A 17,807-nucleotide genomic window follows, 5' to 3' on the forward strand; every position below is an offset into this window, starting at 1 on the left:
ATCAAACACGGAAACCACCACCACCAAAAGCACAAGGGATAAGGCTTTCGCGTACAGTTTGGAAACACTAGTGTGGTTACAATTAATCAAGATAGATGTGAAAGTGCCCATCATCTCGGGCATGTTTTCTCCATTTCCGAAACCTGAAGCTGAGTACAGCGAAAGCTGACTGCACTTCCTGGGCCCTTAACTAAGAAACGCAGCCTTGCTGCAAGCACTTGAAGAGCCACCACGACAGATGCTCCTAAAATCCTTGGCGTTCCCTCAGCTCCTGAGTTTGTGGCATCGCAGGCCAACAGCGGGGTGCAGGCCTGGTGAATCCGGGTGAGCAGTCCCAGGGACTGCGAGGCGCGTGCGGGATCCCAGAGCAGCAGCTCGGAGCACGCCAGCGGCGCGGGCAGTCCCGGGACGGTGCCGGCTTTTCCGGCTGGAGCTCCGCAGGCTCCTTCCGCCCGCGTGGGCCGGGCCCGGCCGGGCCAAGGCTACTGAGCCGGCCGCGCCGGGGGAAGGAGTTTCCGGCGGACTCGGCGAGGTGCCGCTTCCTGTCCCCTTCTCCCCGCCGCCTCCAGCTGCCTGCCCGGGACGCAGCTCGACCCCGCGCCCCCTCGCCGTCTCCGGCAGCGCCCCCGGCCCCATGCAATCCCGGCTCCTTCTCCTCAGGGCACCCGGAGGCCACGGCGGCCCGGCCTCGCGGCGCGTGCGGCTGCTTCTGCGGCAGGTGGTGCGGCGCGGGCCGGGTGGCGACTGGCAGCGGTCGAAGGTCAGACTGCTGCACGCCGGCGCGGGGGCCGACACAGGTAACTGGGGTGCACCCCTGTCCTCCCTGGTGCCCCTGCGCTTCGTGCCAGGCCCCCCACGCAGCCGCCCCTCCTCTGTTGCTTCACTGCACTTGGACCGCTTGCTTGAGCCGGGAGCTGCAAGATGGAGTTTCTAGTTCCGACCTCGGTGATAACTGCTGTGTGACGTGAGGCAAGGCGCTCGCGCTCTCTGGGCTTCATTCTGCAACCCGAAGGGTCTGAACTAAGATTTCTGATGACCCAGGATAGTGATTTCTCGTTCATCTTCCGCAGCTTTTACCCCCAGAATTCTGACTTCGATTATGATACTCGTAGAGGTTAACGCCGCAGCCCGCTGGAATTGTTGAAAGCTGGACTTGACCTTGCCCTCTGAGCCTCAAGGGCCTGGAAGCCGTTCTGTGTTACGTTCTAGCCTGGGCGTGTGACGGCTTACAAGGGAACATTCTTGCCCCAAAACCCCCATAGTTCACGGCGTTTTAAATGCATCCCCGAGTCTTCCCACGTTTTACAGGAGTTTTCCTTCCTTAAAGTTTCACATAATTCTTACAGCTGACAGTAACACCTTGATTTAGTTAAAACCTTTGCCTCTACAATTGAGGTAACTGAAACCCAGAAGAGAAAGGTGATTTGCTGAACACACAACTAACTAGTCACTATGCTAGAATCACATGCTTTGATTTTCTAAGCTCAGTATTTTTTTGCTCTACTTGAGCTGGTTTTAGGAATTCTTTTGTGTGTGCGTGTGTGTCTGTGTATTGGTGGAGTTAGAGTTACCGTGATGGTTAAGGAAAGGATGTCTGTTGTTGCTGCCCTTGAATGGTCAAGTGATTCTGGACAAGACTTTGTCAATGTCAGTGCTGCTTAGAATAACAGGTTTTCACTACGAAATTGTAGGTTTCATTGTCCTCTTGCATTCCCCCCCCACAACCCTCAGTTTTCCTAGCTAAGAAATGAGCATATTTAGGTCCTATGTATTTCATTTCATTCATTCAGCACATACGTGTCCCTCCCTCCCCGCTGTCCCCCACCCCGCCCCGTCCCCCAGCATAGTGTTGCAATTTCAAATTTTGCTTTTTTTCTTTTTTGCCTTTACTCAATTACTGTCATTTCTAGGCTGTTTATTATTTTGTTTTTTAAATTTTTTCTGTCTTCTTTGTTTTTTGCTCCTTTGCCCTAGAAGGCAGAGATCAAAGGTGGGAGTGTAGTATAAACTATAGGTTGGGTTTTGGACTTAAACAATCTGGATTGGAATCCACTTACAGACTAACCATGGGCCGTTGAGGGTAGGTTACTTAACTTAGTGTCCCAGTTTTCTTAACTATAAAATGATAAGAAGAATTATCTATTAGGGTTGTGAGGATTAATTAATTAATATAATCTGTGGAACATATTTAATGCTCGATAAAAGTTAGCTTTTTTATTATTCTTAGTATGTATATTTTTAGCTATTTAAGAATTACTCTGTTTTCTTGCCTTTAGAAGACATTAAACCAGGTGCTTTTAGATTCAGAACTGTCCAAACTATCTGAGTAGGCAGATTTAGCCAAGTAAATTGACATGAACTTTTTAAAAGCAATTGTTCTTTGTACATGGATAATACATGTTGATTGTAAAAATATTAGAAACACAGGAGGGTGTGAATTTTTAAAGTCTGTATTATATACGTATTGGTAGATTAGTTGTAAACGTCCTCAAATTTTGTTATAGCCAGCACGTCAAAGTATAGGCTTTGCTTCAAATGTGAGAGTCATGGACATATTACAAGGAACATATTATCTTTTTTGACTTAGTCGTTGACTCTGGCAGGATCAGACTACAAGAAGTAAATTATGAAGGTGTGAGGACTGGCTAAATGCAACTGGGAACCCACCTGAGAGTCTGGACTCAAGTAAACAGTTGTGAGCCAGGTAAATGGACAGTACACTTTTGGCTACTCTGAGGCATGAGAGTAAGGCCATCAAGATGGGAGTTGTCCCATTTTGAATCAGAGATCAGACACAGATAAGTGTAAAACTACAAATAGCAATAGGCCACAATGGATTACATCTTATGTTGGGAAAATGCTCTCAGCTGCACTCATACATGTGACCAGTAACTGATTATCCCCTCTCTGTGTAATTGACATTGCTTTCTAATAGTTTGAAAAAAGAACAACAAAGTTCATAAGTAATAGATTTAAGTTATATACTGGTATTACTTCTCCTGGAGTATTTGTTTTATTTATCTATATTTTCCTTTGGTGCCTGCCAACACTTTGTACGTAATAAGCATTCAGTGGCTTATTATGTGAAAGTTCATACAGAGAAGGAGCAGGAGAGTCTGGAATTGCCTGTTTGTTCTCATGACAGGACCTTTGTTAAGCCTGATAAGCAGAGGAAAAATAGGCCATTTATGTTAAAAACAAAACAAGTAAACTCAACCCCAAACCCACTGCTTTTTATCCTTTGCTGTCAGATAGTATTAAGTATCTATAATTGTAAATAATTTATATCTCTTTATACTTCAATTAAAATTACTGTCTCTTGGTTTTAAGAGCAAAGAGGTTAACAAGGTTAACAAGGATAGCTCCTACAGAAAGTTTTCAATAAAGATTATTGTAGTGTTTTTACAGATGAAGCCAAGCAAGTTATTTCAGTGGGACTCTGATGTTAAATGGATTCAAATATACTATAGATCATATGATAAACTTAGAAGCATAACTCTGTATAATTACATCATGACATTTTAGTGCTCTCCATTAACACCATTATTATTAAAGGGATTCAAAATTTTTTCTTTATGACTCTTGTATATGAAGTAAATTTGTTTATAGAAATACTCTAAAATACTTTCACACAGCAATCTGTTTATTGTAGAAGAGTGATAAATACAAATTCCCTAAAACATAATCCTCCCACCCAAATTTATAATTATCAGTTTTTTAGCATGAATCCTATCAGATTACACATACACGTGTAATTATTTATTTTCTTATTTTTGAGATGGAGTCTCACTGTCACCAAGGCTGGAGTGCAGTGGTGCCATCTCGGCTCACTGTAACCTCCATCTCCTGGGTTCAAGCAATTCTCCTGCCTCAGTCTCCCAAGTAGCTGGGACTACAGGTGTGTACCTCTGTATTAGTCCGTCCTCACACTGTTATAAGGACATACCAGAGACTGGGTAATTTATGAAGAAAAAGAAGTTTCATGGATTCACAGTTTCACATGGCAGGGGAGGCCTCACAATCATTGTGGAGGGTGAAGGAGGAGAAAAGTCACATCTTACATGGTGGCAGACAAGGGAGCTGTGTAGGGAAGCTCCGCTTTGTAAAACCATCAAACCTCGTAAGACTTATTCACTACCACGAGAACAACACAGGGAAAACCTGCCCCCATGATTCAGTTACCTCCCACTGGGTCCCTCCCATGACACATGGGGATTATGGGAGCTATAATTCAAGATGAGATTTGGGTGGGGACACAGGCAAACCATATCAGTCACCCCAGCTAATTTTTGTATTTTTGGTAGAATGAGGTTTCACCATGTTGGCCAGGCTGGTTTTGAACTCCTGACCTCTAGTGATCCTCCCACCTTTGCCTTTCAAAGTGCTGGGATTATAGGTGTGAGCCGCTGTGCCTGGCTGACATGTATATTTATACAGATACATGTTTTTTTTTTTTTTTTTAAAGAAATGGGATCTTGTATGTTCTATAATTATCCATCCATTATTGAGAACATATTAACATGGTAATAGATCATTGTAGATGATTACTTGAAATAGGTATTAAGTTTATATGTTTGCCCATATAATTTATTTTACTGATCTCTCCTTCTTGTACATTCATGGTGTCTAAAATATATAAACAATGCAATAAACATCCATCTACATGAAGTTTTCTTATTTTAAGATTATATCCTTGGGCTATAATAGGATTAGATGGTACTAAGTTTGGGGAGGGGAAATTAGAACTGTGGCTTCAACTGAGAAATACAGTGTAAAGAGGAAAGAACTATACTATGGTTTTGGTCTAAGCTTTGTATTTATCGGGTATTGAACCTTGGGGAAATTAACTACTTTGAACCTCCAGTAGGTTATTTTGACCCTGAGGATATTCTGATGCCATTGTGTATTCAAGAATTTAACCGTAAAGTCTCAGAACAATGGTAAGCTTATAAATCATTAGGCAAACCCACATTAGGGGTGTATAGACTGGTGTGGGAATTACTGTTATATTTAGTTTTTTCTTGGGTCTAAGTTTAGTATATATAAAAATGATGACCAATAGTTCTTCACCCAAGGTGATTTCTCCCCCTCAGGGGACATTTGGCAGTGCCTGGATATTTCTTTTTGGTTGTTAGAACCAGGAGGGAGGGATGCAAGTAGCATCTAGTGGGTAGAGGCCAGTGACGCTGCTAAACATCCCATGACACACAGGACAGCTCCTCACAACAAAAAATTATCTGGCCCAAAATGTTCATAGTGCCGCTGTTGAGAAAACCCTGCATGAAACCAATTTCTTTGTCAATGCTGCTGTTAAAAACTTTAGACTCACTATACTTAAAAGAGTTTAAGCACAGAACAATTTGTGAATTGGGCAGTACTCAGAACTGGAATAAGCTCAGAGAGCTCCATTCTGCAATGTGAGCAGGCAGCATTTATGGATAGAAAATGGAAGCGGGGTACAGAAATGGCTTACTTGGCTATAACTCAATGTTTGCCTTACTTGAACATGGTTTCATCAGTTGGCAGCCTGTGGTTAACTGAAACTCAGCTGCTCAGATTGGCTAAGACTCATCTATTTGTTACCAAAGTATACTCCTAAGGTCTGGTTTCAGTTAATTTACATACAAAGTTATGTTGCAGTTCATTGCATAAGGACTCCAAGTACGGAGGCATTCTTAGGCCGAATTTGGTTTAATTTAACAATTTTTCCCTTTTAGTGAGCCTCTCAATTTTGAGAGATTCACCAAAACTTTGGCATTGTTGCCGTTCTCTGTCACCAACTTAGTGGAGTTACTTGGTCTACTATGGAATTCATAAGTCATGGTGTCAGATCAGTTGAATAATTCTTTATGTTTTTGCTGTTCTGGTCAAAATGAGACCATTGAATGCTCAATGAATGGTTGCAAACAAACATTTAAGACTTGAGAGGACATATGGTGCACCAGAAGGGCTACTATGCACATTCTCAGGAGAAAAATAAAGACTGAAGTGTACTTCTTAACAGGAGCCCCTATGAACTGAACCAATCAGAAATCAAACAAGGTTCAACCACTATGGACAGTTCAATAGTATTTGATTCCAGTTCAAGTAAACCCGCAGTTTACTTGAAAAAAGGCCTACATTAGCTTCTTTTGCCTAAATTATGTTACCCATTGTCTTATAAGTATTCTTATTCCCCTTTAGAGAGTATTTAAACTACCTCACTTAAATAAATCATTACAAATGGCTTGACTCATAATGCATGTTAGTAGATGGTATGTTCTCAAAGGAGAAAATCATTAGAGTTTAAAAACAATACTTAAGAAAATATTTAATTTAAAATTATAGGTATTCATTTGTCAAACATTTATTGAATATCTGATAGATTTCAGGTACTGGGGATAAAGTGATGATTAAAACATGCCCTGCACCACGAAAAAAAGAGTCTTGTAGACTAAATAATAGTCTTCAAACATTTTTCTTATTTATCTACTAACAGGAATTTTAAAATATGTATTCCTTTGAACACATATTTTTAGGTTGATAGCTAAAGTTTTCCTGGTAAGTATAAATAGTTGCAAAAGACGACATTTCCAGTGTGTTGTAAATATTGGCATTTAAAAGAAAAAAATATTACAAATTCTGAGTATATCTTTTAAGTGGAAATAGAATATCCTATCTCTATTTTGGGAGTGGATAAAAAACTCTTCTTTAATTGTTAGAAAACGTATATTCACTTATTTCCTTGAATTTGTATTTCCATTACAAAAGCATAAATCTGATCTTACGCTAGCAGAAAGATGAATGGAGTCATCAATTTGTGTTAGAGGAAAAGTTAGGGAAAGTTCAATGAGGAGATGAAGGTATTTCAGTAGTAGTTGGGTAGAAGGCAAGTGGTATGAGAGAAAGATGTGGAAGGCCTTCTAGGTTGAGGAAATAAAAGTGTTAGTCACTGAGATAGGAATACAAGAGGTGGAGCTGGTTAGAGGTGTGTTGTGTGGTTGGGCACATACAACAGACAATATGGAATTTTGTTTCTCTATGTTGAAGTTGAGTTGTCTGTGGAATATCTAGGTAAAATGTCCAATAGGCTACTGGCAGGTATGAAACTCAAGAGAGAGATCTAAGCCAAAATAGACATTAAAGAGTTAGTTGTATATGGTGTTTGGAGAGTACCCTTAATAAAAAAAAAGAAAGAAAGAAAAAGTTAGTTGTATGGAGGTCAGACCTGGGCCATTGTTATCGATTAAATGACTCAGGAAAGTGTGGTGTGGTAACAGAAGATGACCAAGAACATCAATGTTTAAGGCAGGGATCGCAGATGCCTGGTCCATATGAATGTCATAACTTTTCCTTTTTTCTATAGCAGATGTGACTCATTGATCACCACCGTGTTTCCCAATGAGTTCAATTTCCATTGTGATTTATTTTTTGGATTTTTTAAGAAGCCTGTTGCTTGATTTCCACATGTTTGGGGATTTTCCAGTTACCTTTTTGTTACTGATTTATGGTTTAATTCCACTGTGGTAAAAGAAAACAATCCGTATGATTTCCATCCTTTAATTTTCTTTACTTTTTTTTTTTTTTTTTTTTTTTTTTTTTTTTTGAGACAGAGTTTCACTCTTGTTGCCCAGGCTGGAGTACAAGGGTGTGATCTCGGCTCACTGCAACCTCCACCTTCTGGGTTCAAGAGATTCTACTGCCTCAGCGTCCTGAGTAGCTGGGATTACAGGTGCACACCACCACACCTGGCTAATTTTTGTATTTTTAGTAGAGATGAGTTTTGCCATACTGTTTAGGCTGGTCTCTAACTCCTGACCTTAAGTGATCCACCCGCGTCAGCCTCCCAAAGTGCTGGGATTACAGGCATGAGCTACGGCACCTGGCCAATTCTTGGCATTTATGCCACTGGAGCTTTATTCCTTTTATGCACCTGGAAATATTGAAGTTTGAGGATACGTGGCTGGATAATTTGAAATTGCATGTAGTAAAAATAAGAGTGTACAAAGCTATGTGAAAAGGTTGAGGATATGTGTTAAACATAACACTCTATGGGCTGGGCTCAGGTCTGTAATCCCAGCAATTTAGGAGGCCAAGGTGGGCAGATCACTTGAGATCAGAAGTTTGAGACCAGCCTGGCCAACATGGTGGAACCTCATCTCTACTAAAAATACAAAAATCAGCCAGATGTGGTGGCACATGCCTGTAATCCCAGTTACTCAGGAGGCTGAGGCAGAAGTTGCAGTGAGCTAAGATTGCCTCACTGCACTCCAGCCTGGGTGGCAGAGTGAGACACCATCTTCAAAAAAGAAAATATTTACTCTGGATTCTTTGAATTATCTTAAACAAAATGCATTCTGCTGTATTGTTTTCGCCTATATTAATGTTGCTATTCATGAAATAAAGCTTGTTGATGTATTTTATCGTGCTTTTTGTTTGTTTGCTAACATAGCATTTAACATGTGAATTTCACTGATGCCTCACTTCTCTTTTATTCATACATACTTTGGATAGAAGTTTTAGAGCATAGTGCCTGACATATGGACAGCTGTGTAGTACATTTCTGTAACGTCCCTCTCTGTAGGTCAGGACAAGCATTGTTGCCAAAGGCATAGTCTATGATTTTCTCATTTGTGTCTTATAATATTCTGTTTTTTAAAAATTCTCTTTTTAGGTGATACAGTTAATATTGGAGATGTATCCTACAAGTTGAAAATTCCTAAGAATCCAGAACTTGTGCCACGGAACTACAGTAAGAAATATTTATTAATATATGAATGAATAACTTTTAACTTTTCATTATGGGAATTTTCAAAGTTACATAAAGCTAGAGCGAATAGTATAAATTCAATGTTTTTATCATCCCGCTTCACACAGTTATCAGTATTATGCCAATCTTCTTTTAACTGAATTTTGTTCCAGAGTATTTAAAACTTATCTTGGGTATCCTGTCACTTCATCCATCAGTATTTCAGTAGAAACATTTATTTTTCTCAGATTCTACTGTTTCTTTTTTACCTGGAGTAAGATTTATATATAATGCACAGATTTTACGTTTTCGTTTTGGTTGGTTTTGACAATTTTATAAATCTGTATAACCACCAAGATTACATTAATCATCCCAAATGTTCTCTTGTGTTCCTACCCTTTTACCCTGCCCTGCAAATCACTATTCTGTTGTTTTGTTTGTTTGTTTTTTATGATGGTAGATTAGTTTTGCTTATTCTTTAGCTATATATAAATGAATCACATGGTATGGTTATATGTGTGTGTGACTATTTTTTTTCTCATGAAGATCATTAATTTAAGGTTCATGTATGTTGCTGTACCTATCAGTTTGTTTTTAGTTCCTGAATAGTGTTCCATTGTATAAACATAGCAGTTTGTTCATACTTTCTCGTATTGACGTTTGAATGGCTTTCATTTTAAGCCTGTTGTGAACATTCCTGTGCAATTCTTGTAGTAACCATTTTTACTTCTCTTGAGTAAAAAACTATGAGTTGAATTGATATGTCGTATTGTAGATGCCTATTTAACTTTTTAACACACTGCCAAACAATTCTCCAAAGCAGTTGTAGCATTTTACCTTTGACTGACAGTGATGTTCTACATCCTTGTCAACGCGGGTATTTCTAGTCTTTTCAATCTTAGTCTACTAGGTGTGAAAAAGTAACTCATCATGGTTTTTAGTTTATAACAGCTTTATCGAGATATAATTCATATACCGTAAAATTCACCTTTATATATTGTACAAATCATTGGTTTTAGTATATTCAGAATTGTGCAACCATACTATTATCTAACATTTTCATTGCCCCATGAGGAAAGTTTATACTCATTAGTAGTCATTCCCTATTTTCTTTCTTCTCTCTCCTAGCCTTTAGCAACCATGAATATACTTTGTTTTTATAGATTTGTCTATTTTGGACATTTTATAAAATCGGGATCATATAATATTTTAGCCAGTGTATCTAGCTTATCTTACTTAGCATAATGTTTTCAGGGTTTATTGATGCTGTAGTTCATTGCCTTTTATGGCTAAATTATATTCCATTGTATGGATATTCCACATTTTGCTTATCCCTTCATCAGCTGATGGACATTTGGATTGTTTCCACTTTGGGACTGTTGTAAATGCTACTCCAGACATCCATATGCAAATTTTTGTATGGACATGTTTTCAACTTTCTTGGGTTTTACCTAGAAGAGAAATTGCTAGGTCATTTGGTAACTCTAATATTTCGAGAAATTATCATTTTTTTTTTGAGACAGGGTCTCACTCTGTGGCCCAGGCTGAAGTACAGTGGTGTGATGTCAGCTCACTGCAGCCTCCTACTCCCAGGTTCAAGTGCTTCTCTCACTTCAGCCTCTCCGGTAGCTGGGACTACAGGTGCAGGCTACTATGTCCAACTAATTTTCTATTTTTTGGTAGAGATGGAGTGTCAGTGTGTTGATTAGGCTGGTCTCAAACTCCTGACCTCAGGTGATCTGCCCACCTCAGCCTCCCAAAGTGCTGGGTTTACAGGCATGAGCCACTGCACTTGGCCACCAAAATGGTTTTCAAATCACCTATACCATGTTACATTTTAACTAGCCATGTGTGATTATTCTGGTTTTTCCATATCCTCACTAACACTTGTTATTGTTTGTCTTTTTTATTACAGACATGTAAAGTGACATCTCACTGTGGTTGATTTGTGTTTCCCTAGTAACTTAAAATCATTATTTAAGCAAAATCATGTCGCTTCTTTTCTTAAAATTCTTTAAATGATTTTTTAGTATCTTAGGAACAAAGGTCAATCTTTAGCTGTTAATTTCTTCGTCTAGTCTTAGTCTCATCTCATGCCACTCTCCTGTTTTTTGTTCCAGTCATTGGTCATGATACAGAATAGCTTTTTGTTCACTCTTCAGATACTCTTCCACTAGACTATGTGCTCTGTTGAAGAAAAAATAAATCAATGATATGTGCTAAAACATAGCACATAGGGTTAAAGAAGACTTAATTCAGGACTGTCACTGAGTCTTGCAGTGGAGTAGAGAGCTTGGGTTCAACTCCCAATGCAGCATGGGCAAGTGGTAATTTATAGCCAAGGAACAGTGTGGGAGTTGGTAGATAGAAAATTACTAAGAGGCAATGTCAGGGTTAAGGGAGATTCTGGCTAAGCCAACCTAGCAAGATAGGCTGGGGTGATCAGACATCACCTGGGGCATGGTGGAAGATGAGGACTCTGATTAGGTATTGAGGATGATTAGATAATGAGGATGGGTGGGTTCTGGATAAATTGTTTTAATGGCATTCTTTTGCTAAAACGGGAGTCTATAAGGAAGTACACAGGTGTGCCTAGGAAAACGTTTAGAAACCTGACTAAAGTTTGATTCGGAAGAGAATCTTTGTCAGCTTCTTGAGGCAGAATCTCACTTATATCTAACACAAAGTTCCCTTGACTCTACCCGCTAAATGTCTCTGCGATCTGTCCTTTCCACTCTGGTCCACTTTTTTTTCACTACTTTTTTTTTCTCTTGAATTATTTTTTTAGTGGTCATCCTAGGGTTTAAAATTAACACTTTAACCTAAAACAATCTTGTTCAGATTAATGCTAACTCAGTTTCAACAATATATAAACTACTCCAATGAAGTTTTGTTCCCTCCCACCTCCTTTTTGCTATTGTTATACAAATTATATCTTTATACATTAAAATTTCATCAGCACAGTTTTATAATTATGGCTTTACGAAGTTTTAAAAATCAGAAGAAAAGAGTTACTAACAAAAATGCATGTTTAAATTGTCCTTATTATTTATCTATGTGGTTCCCTTTACTGATAATCTTTATTTCTTCATATGGATTTGAGTTACTGTCTAGTGTGCTTTCATTTCAGCTTAAAGGAAGGATTCCCTTTAGTAAGTATCTTCTATGTGGCAGGTCTGCTAGTGGTGAATTATCACATTTTAAAAAATTTGGAAATGTCTTCATTTCTCCTTTGTATTTTGATGGATAAATTTACTGGAAATAGAATTCTTGATTGACAGTTTTTTTGTCAGCACTTTGAATATGTCTTCTTACTGTTTGTGAACTTCCTACTTTTTTTTGAGATGGAGTTTCATGCTTGTTGCCCAGACTGGAGTGCAATGGTGCGATCTTAGCTCATTGCAGTGGTGCGATCTTGGCTCATTGCAACCTCCGTGTCCTGGGTTCTAGCAATTCTCCTGCCTCAGCCTCCTGAGTAGCTGGGACTACAGGTGCATGCCACCATGCCTGGCTTTTTTTTTTTTGTATTTTGAGTAGAAATGGGGTTTCACCACGTTGGCCAGCCTGGTCTATAACTCCTGACCTCAGGTGATCTACCTGCTTTGGCTTCCCAAAGTGCTGGGATTACAAGTGTTAGCCACCAGGCCTGGCCAGAATTCCTACTTTTTGAAAAGAAGTTAGTTATCAATCTTAGCAAAGATCCTTTCTATATGATGAGTCAGTTTTTCTCTGCTATCAAGATTCTCTCTTCAGCTTTTAGTAGTTTGACTGTGGATGTGTCCAAGTGCAGATTTCTTTGAGTTGATCCTGTTTTGAGCTTGTAGAGCTTCTTGGATGGGATATGCAAATTGATTTTTTCATCAAAGTTGGCAAGATTTGGCTATTATTTTTTCATTATTTATTTCTTCCCTTTTCTCTCTCTTCTTCTAGGAATCCCATTATATTTGATAGATTTGATGGTTTCCTATAAGTCTGTGGGACTCAGTTCATTTTTCTTTATTCTTTCTGTTCCTTAGATTGGATCATCTCAACTGACCTACCTTCAAGTTTGTTGATTCTTTCCTCTGTCTGCTAACATCTATTGTTAAGCCCCTCTGGTTAATTTCGTCAGTTTTCAAGTTCAGAACTTTTATTTGGATCTGTTTTGTGATTTCTCTTTGTTGGTACTCTCTGTTTCATGAGACATTGTAGTCATCATGCTTTACTTCTTTAGCCATGGTTTCTTTTAATTCCTTGAATGTATTTGTAATAGTTGATTTAAAGTGTTTTTCTGCTTAATCAAATGTCTGGCTTACTCAGAGATAGTTTTTATGGATTTCTTCTTTTTGTATATATGAGCCACAGTCTCCTATTTCTTTATTTCTTATAGTTTTGTTGTTATTGAAAGTGGGCATTTTAAATAGTATAATCTCTCCTTCCCAGGCTTTGTGGTTGCTCCTTATGTTGCTGCTTTTTGTTTAGCGATGTTCCTAGTCTATTTCTTTAAATCTGTGTTATTTGTCTTGCCTTGTTGGCTTAGTGGTCAGCTAATGATTGGACAGATGTGTCTTTAATGCCTTGAATCAATAAGTCTCTTGGCTTTTGCTGAGAGTATCTATTTGCAAGTTGCGCATGATTTCAGTGCTTCACAGGTAGCTTACAATTGTGTCTCAATCTTTTCTTTCTGCTTATGTGGACCCTCAAGGTTAGCTGAAGGTGAGAGATTAGGCCCTTCTCAGGATTTTCCTGGATATATGCATGGCCTTCCAGATTCCTAAGCATACATGGAAGCTTTTTAAAGCCTTCTACGAACATCTCATTTTTAGTTTTTATTTTTGTTTTTAAAGTTTTTTGGTTGTTCTCTTGTTAGCTCCTACTGGTTTTGCCGCCTCAGGCAGCTGTGATGTTAAACAATTGTTGTTGATTTTTTTGGACAAATGCCCCGGGTTAGTGCTGTTTGTATAAAGTAGCTCTGAGTACATCAAATAAAGACAAATTCTAAAAATGGAGCATTTCAGGGAGCTGCCAGACAGGTCAAGTGGGGATAATTTTCTGGGGATGAGGCTTTTGAGGAGCGTCGGTGTAGTTCTGTTGACTTCAGTGACTTCCAGGCTGCTGGATTTCACCATGATTATGGGCAATTGGTTGTAAAACAATTGGGTTCACACCTGTAATTCTAGCACTTTGTAAGGCTAAGGTGGGATGATTACTTGAGGCCAGGAGTTCAAGACCAGCTTAGGCAACATAGTAAGACCCTAAGACCCTGTTTCTATAAAAAATAAAAATAAAAAATATTGTTTTTTATTGTGATCAAGGCTGCAGTGAGCCATGATTGTGCCACTGCACACCTCCTGCCTGAGCAACAGAGTGAGACCCTCTCTCAGAAAAAGAAAAAAGAAAAACAAAGATAACCACAAAGCTGGGGACATAGGTATGGGGTTTGGGCAAATTAATCCCTTTTCTTAGGTAAGTGCACATCAGATTGTTGAAAACTTTCTGATTTCCAGAATTCTGAAGAAGTTGAGTCTGACAATTTATGCCATTGTTATTGTTTTTTTTTTTTTTTTAATGAAGGAATGAAATTTCAGAGGTCCTTACTCTGTTCCAGTAGTGCCTGTCCTCTCATTGTGGTTTATTGTTATTATTTTGAGACAGAGTCTTGCTCTGTCACCCAGGCTGGAGTGCAGTGGTGCAGTCTCGGCTCACTGCAGCCTCTGCCTCCCAGCTTCAAGTGATTCTCCTACCTCAGGCTCCTGAGTAGCTGGGATTGCAGGTACATACCACATTGCCCAGCTAATTTTTGTATTTTTTTAGTAGAGGCAGGGTTTCACCATGTTGGCCAGGCTGGTCTCGAATTCCTAACCTCAAGTGATCTGCCTGCCTCGGCCTCCAAAAGCTCTGGGATTACAGGCATGAGCCATTGTGCCCAGCCTCACTGTGGTTTAAATTTGCATTTCTCTGATGAACAGTGATGTTCAAGATTTTTTTTGTGCTTATCGCCCATTTGTATACCTACTTTTGTGAAGTATCTGTTAAGGTCGTTTGCCCACTAAAAAAATTGAGTCGTCTGCCTTTTTATTACTGAGTTGCAAACGTTCCTTATATATTGCGGATTCAAGTACTTTGTCTTATATAAGTATTATGAATACTTTCTCTCAGTCTATTTGCTTAGTCATTTTCTCATTGCTATCTTATGTTCGGCAGAGTTTTATTACACACAATTTATTGATTATTTTTTAAAGTGAGTGCTTATTGTGTTAGAAATCTTGGCCTACACTGAGATTGTGAAGACATTTTATGTTTTTTCCTACAAATTTTATAGTTCTGCTTTATTTTAAAAGGATAAATCTATTACATCTCAGCTTCTAACTTAATTGGCACAATTTTTTTCATAATATAGCCTTTATTAGTTAAATATCTGAGAATCTGTAGTGACCAGTGATATCTGTAGAGTCTATAGTGATAATTCTCCATTTTATTCCTGATACTGGAAATTTGTATTTGTATTTTTTCCTTTTCTTTTTAATTAATCTTACTACAGGTTTATCAATGCTAATAACTTTTCAAAGAAACAGCTTTAACTATTGATTTTTTTTCCATTGCCTGTCCGTTTGTTATTTCTGAGCTTTAATATTTCTTTATTTTTATTTATTTTAGTTCCTCTTCTAATGCCAGCTTCACAAACTATGGCAAACCTGGGGTGGTCTCTCTTTGCTATATAGCTGCCAGATTTTTGGAATGCTGGGGAATTCTCTTTGCTATTCAGTCTTGTATTCTTCTTGCTGCAGCTCAGCTGTCTCTTGTGTTCTTGTCCTGCCCTCAGCCTCCTGAGGCCACTTCAGTGAAGGCCAAGAGTGCCTCAAGGGATTTATCTCAGCTATCATGACCCAGTACTATCCTTAAGGACCTGCTATCTTGCACTGGATAAAGACCTGGAGTGTCTAGGAGGAATCTCTGTCACCTCTTCTCTCCTACCACTGGCCTTTTAGTGGGCTGTTGCCTTGCACTAGGGAAAGGTCCAGCATGCTTTGGGAAGAGTATGTTTCAGCTCCTGCCCTGTATTTGGTCTGTAGTGTACATCCCTGTGTACTCTTAAGGGCTGGTGGGAAAGAGTAGATGGGTGGATGCAGGTTTTCTCTGTGGCTGGGACTTCTCAGTACATTATGTCTGCCCATGTGTGGTCATTATAAATTTGCTGAAAATTCAGTTTGTTTCTCCTGACACATCTATGGGAGATTGTTTTTCTGCCTGCCATTCTACTAGGGATGAAAGTTAGCTGTGGGTCTATTCTTTCCTTGAAAATGCTCAGTCTTTTCTAGAATTTAGTTTATGTTCTTTGTTTTAAGAAACTGTGATTTTTATAGATTAACTGGTTTATTCTGATTGTTAGGTTGAAAATAAAATTCTCTTGCAACTCATTTCATCTTAACTAGAAGTGGGAGTTGGGAATATTGATTTTTAATATTCATTATTGAATGGTTATGCCTAAGTGTATTATTTTAATAGGTTTTCTTTTCTAGAGGTAAGACAAGTGACATAAATTCTTCAACAAGTTGTTATACTTGTCTGGAGAAAAATTAACAAAATTTATGTATAATACCTTACATGCCAAGGACACATGATAATTGGGGGAAAAAGGCCAATTTTCCTGATTTCTGGGTCTTTTCTTATTATGAGTGTAGCTAATGTTTTACAATAAACTTCAAAGGCAAGGGATAATATCCAGTCTTGACAGACAATAGGAAAACTTTTATGTAATTTGAGCTTCGTAGGAAGATGATTGGTGGGATGGAAATTATGTTTAAAATTTTTGCTGTGCTACTTTTTAGCAGTGCCAATTTCTGCAGGTTATTTCACTGCTCTGTTTCCTTTACTGTATAGGGGTGCTTGTTTCAACTTCATGGATATATCGTAACGATTAAATCAAATAGCATATATGAAATGTGTAGGATACTGCCTGGTGGTTAGTGCTCAATAAATGTGGTTGTCCACACAACCACTTCCAGTTTCCTTATTCTTGTTCCTTTTCATTTTCCATTATTCCATGCCTGTGACACTTGAGTATGGGGATTACTAAGGGATGCTATGATTATGCTTAAGAGATATGCTAAAAATATTTTAGTCTTCATTTAATCTTGTTCTTAATAAATGAATTCAGTACACATCTCATCTAAATTTGATTTTTAATTGGCCCTCAGGTTGTTCGCAGGATTACAAATGACTGTAGGCTTTTCAAATAAGCTTCAATTTCCTTCAAAGATCAAATGTACTGTGTTTGCAGTGTAGCAAGAATGTTGGCATTTTTAGTCTCACCTAGACATGAAGCATTGTCATTGCCTGATAGCATTCAACAGAGGATAGCATTAACCATTCCCTTTTTTTAGCTTCTAAGGTGCTGTATTATATCTGGGGTCAGCTGAAATACTTGTTATACTCACAAATGCTTAATTATATCGGGAATCTTCTTAAGTGAGAGAATTCACAAGAATATCTATATTAGTTTTAGGGATTTATTGGATTGTAGCAATAATACATACCTTAAAAGCAAAAGCTTTGAGTGAATATATTTTAGTATTTTACAAATGACTGAGGGACAATACAGCAGCTGGTTGAGAGCAAGGCACCAAAAAACCTACAAAAATCAACATATTTTCTTGTTTAGATACTTTTCTTTTAGTTTTCATTCATCCTTTATGTGATTAAAACTTTTTGTTTGTTTTTTGTTATTAGTAGCTTGCTCTTTGAAATTTACCTGAAGAGTTAATATTGAAAGCAGTTGGTTAGCCTGTAGACCCAATTTACATTTTCTATTCTTGCTATTCATTCATCATTATTCCTGCCATAGTCACAGTATAGGTATTCCTCATCTATTATCTTTTGTGCTTCAAGATGATGATAGTACCATATGTTTTACCCAGTACTAAATTGGTACATTGTTTCTAATCTTATTATAAGCAACTGTGTCCATTTGTAAGAAAAAGTCTGCTAAGGGTTTGATGAACTTGAAATAAGAGAAGTGACTTAGCTATATCAACCAAAGTCTTAAGTAGCCACATATGCATTATGTGGTTGCTACGTATTGATTAGACAGATAAATTGT

The 17,807-nt window shown here is 38.4% G+C and overlaps 1 protein-coding gene and 1 pseudogene across 3 annotated transcripts in view; both read left to right on the forward strand.

Moving 5' to 3' along the window:
• The first annotated feature begins 528 nt into the window (after window positions 1-528).
• VWA8 (von Willebrand factor A domain containing 8) overlaps window positions 529-17,807 on the forward strand; it is a 372,198-nt gene continuing 354,919 nt past the window's right edge. For 2 of the 3 annotated variants that reach the window (XM_003934387.4, XM_074387788.1), the window contains exons 1-2: window positions 529-797; window positions 8,654-8,731. In XM_003934387.4, coding sequence (XP_003934436.2) covers window positions 635-797; window positions 8,654-8,731 — 241 coding nt within the window. In that variant the 5' untranslated portion in view covers window positions 529-634. Of the gene's footprint in view, window positions 798-1,872; window positions 2,705-8,653; window positions 8,732-17,807 lie in introns of those variants that run through there. The other variant, XM_074387787.1, reaches the window with a different exon arrangement.
• Window positions 8,662-17,807, forward strand: part of LOC141581645 (actin, cytoplasmic 1 pseudogene) — a 29,033-nt pseudogene continuing 19,887 nt past the window's right edge.

Source organism: Saimiri boliviensis, chromosome 16 (genome assembly GCF_048565385.1).
Source record: "Saimiri boliviensis isolate mSaiBol1 chromosome 16, mSaiBol1.pri, whole genome shotgun sequence".
Lineage (NCBI taxonomy): Eukaryota > Metazoa > Chordata > Mammalia > Primates > Cebidae > Saimiri > Saimiri boliviensis.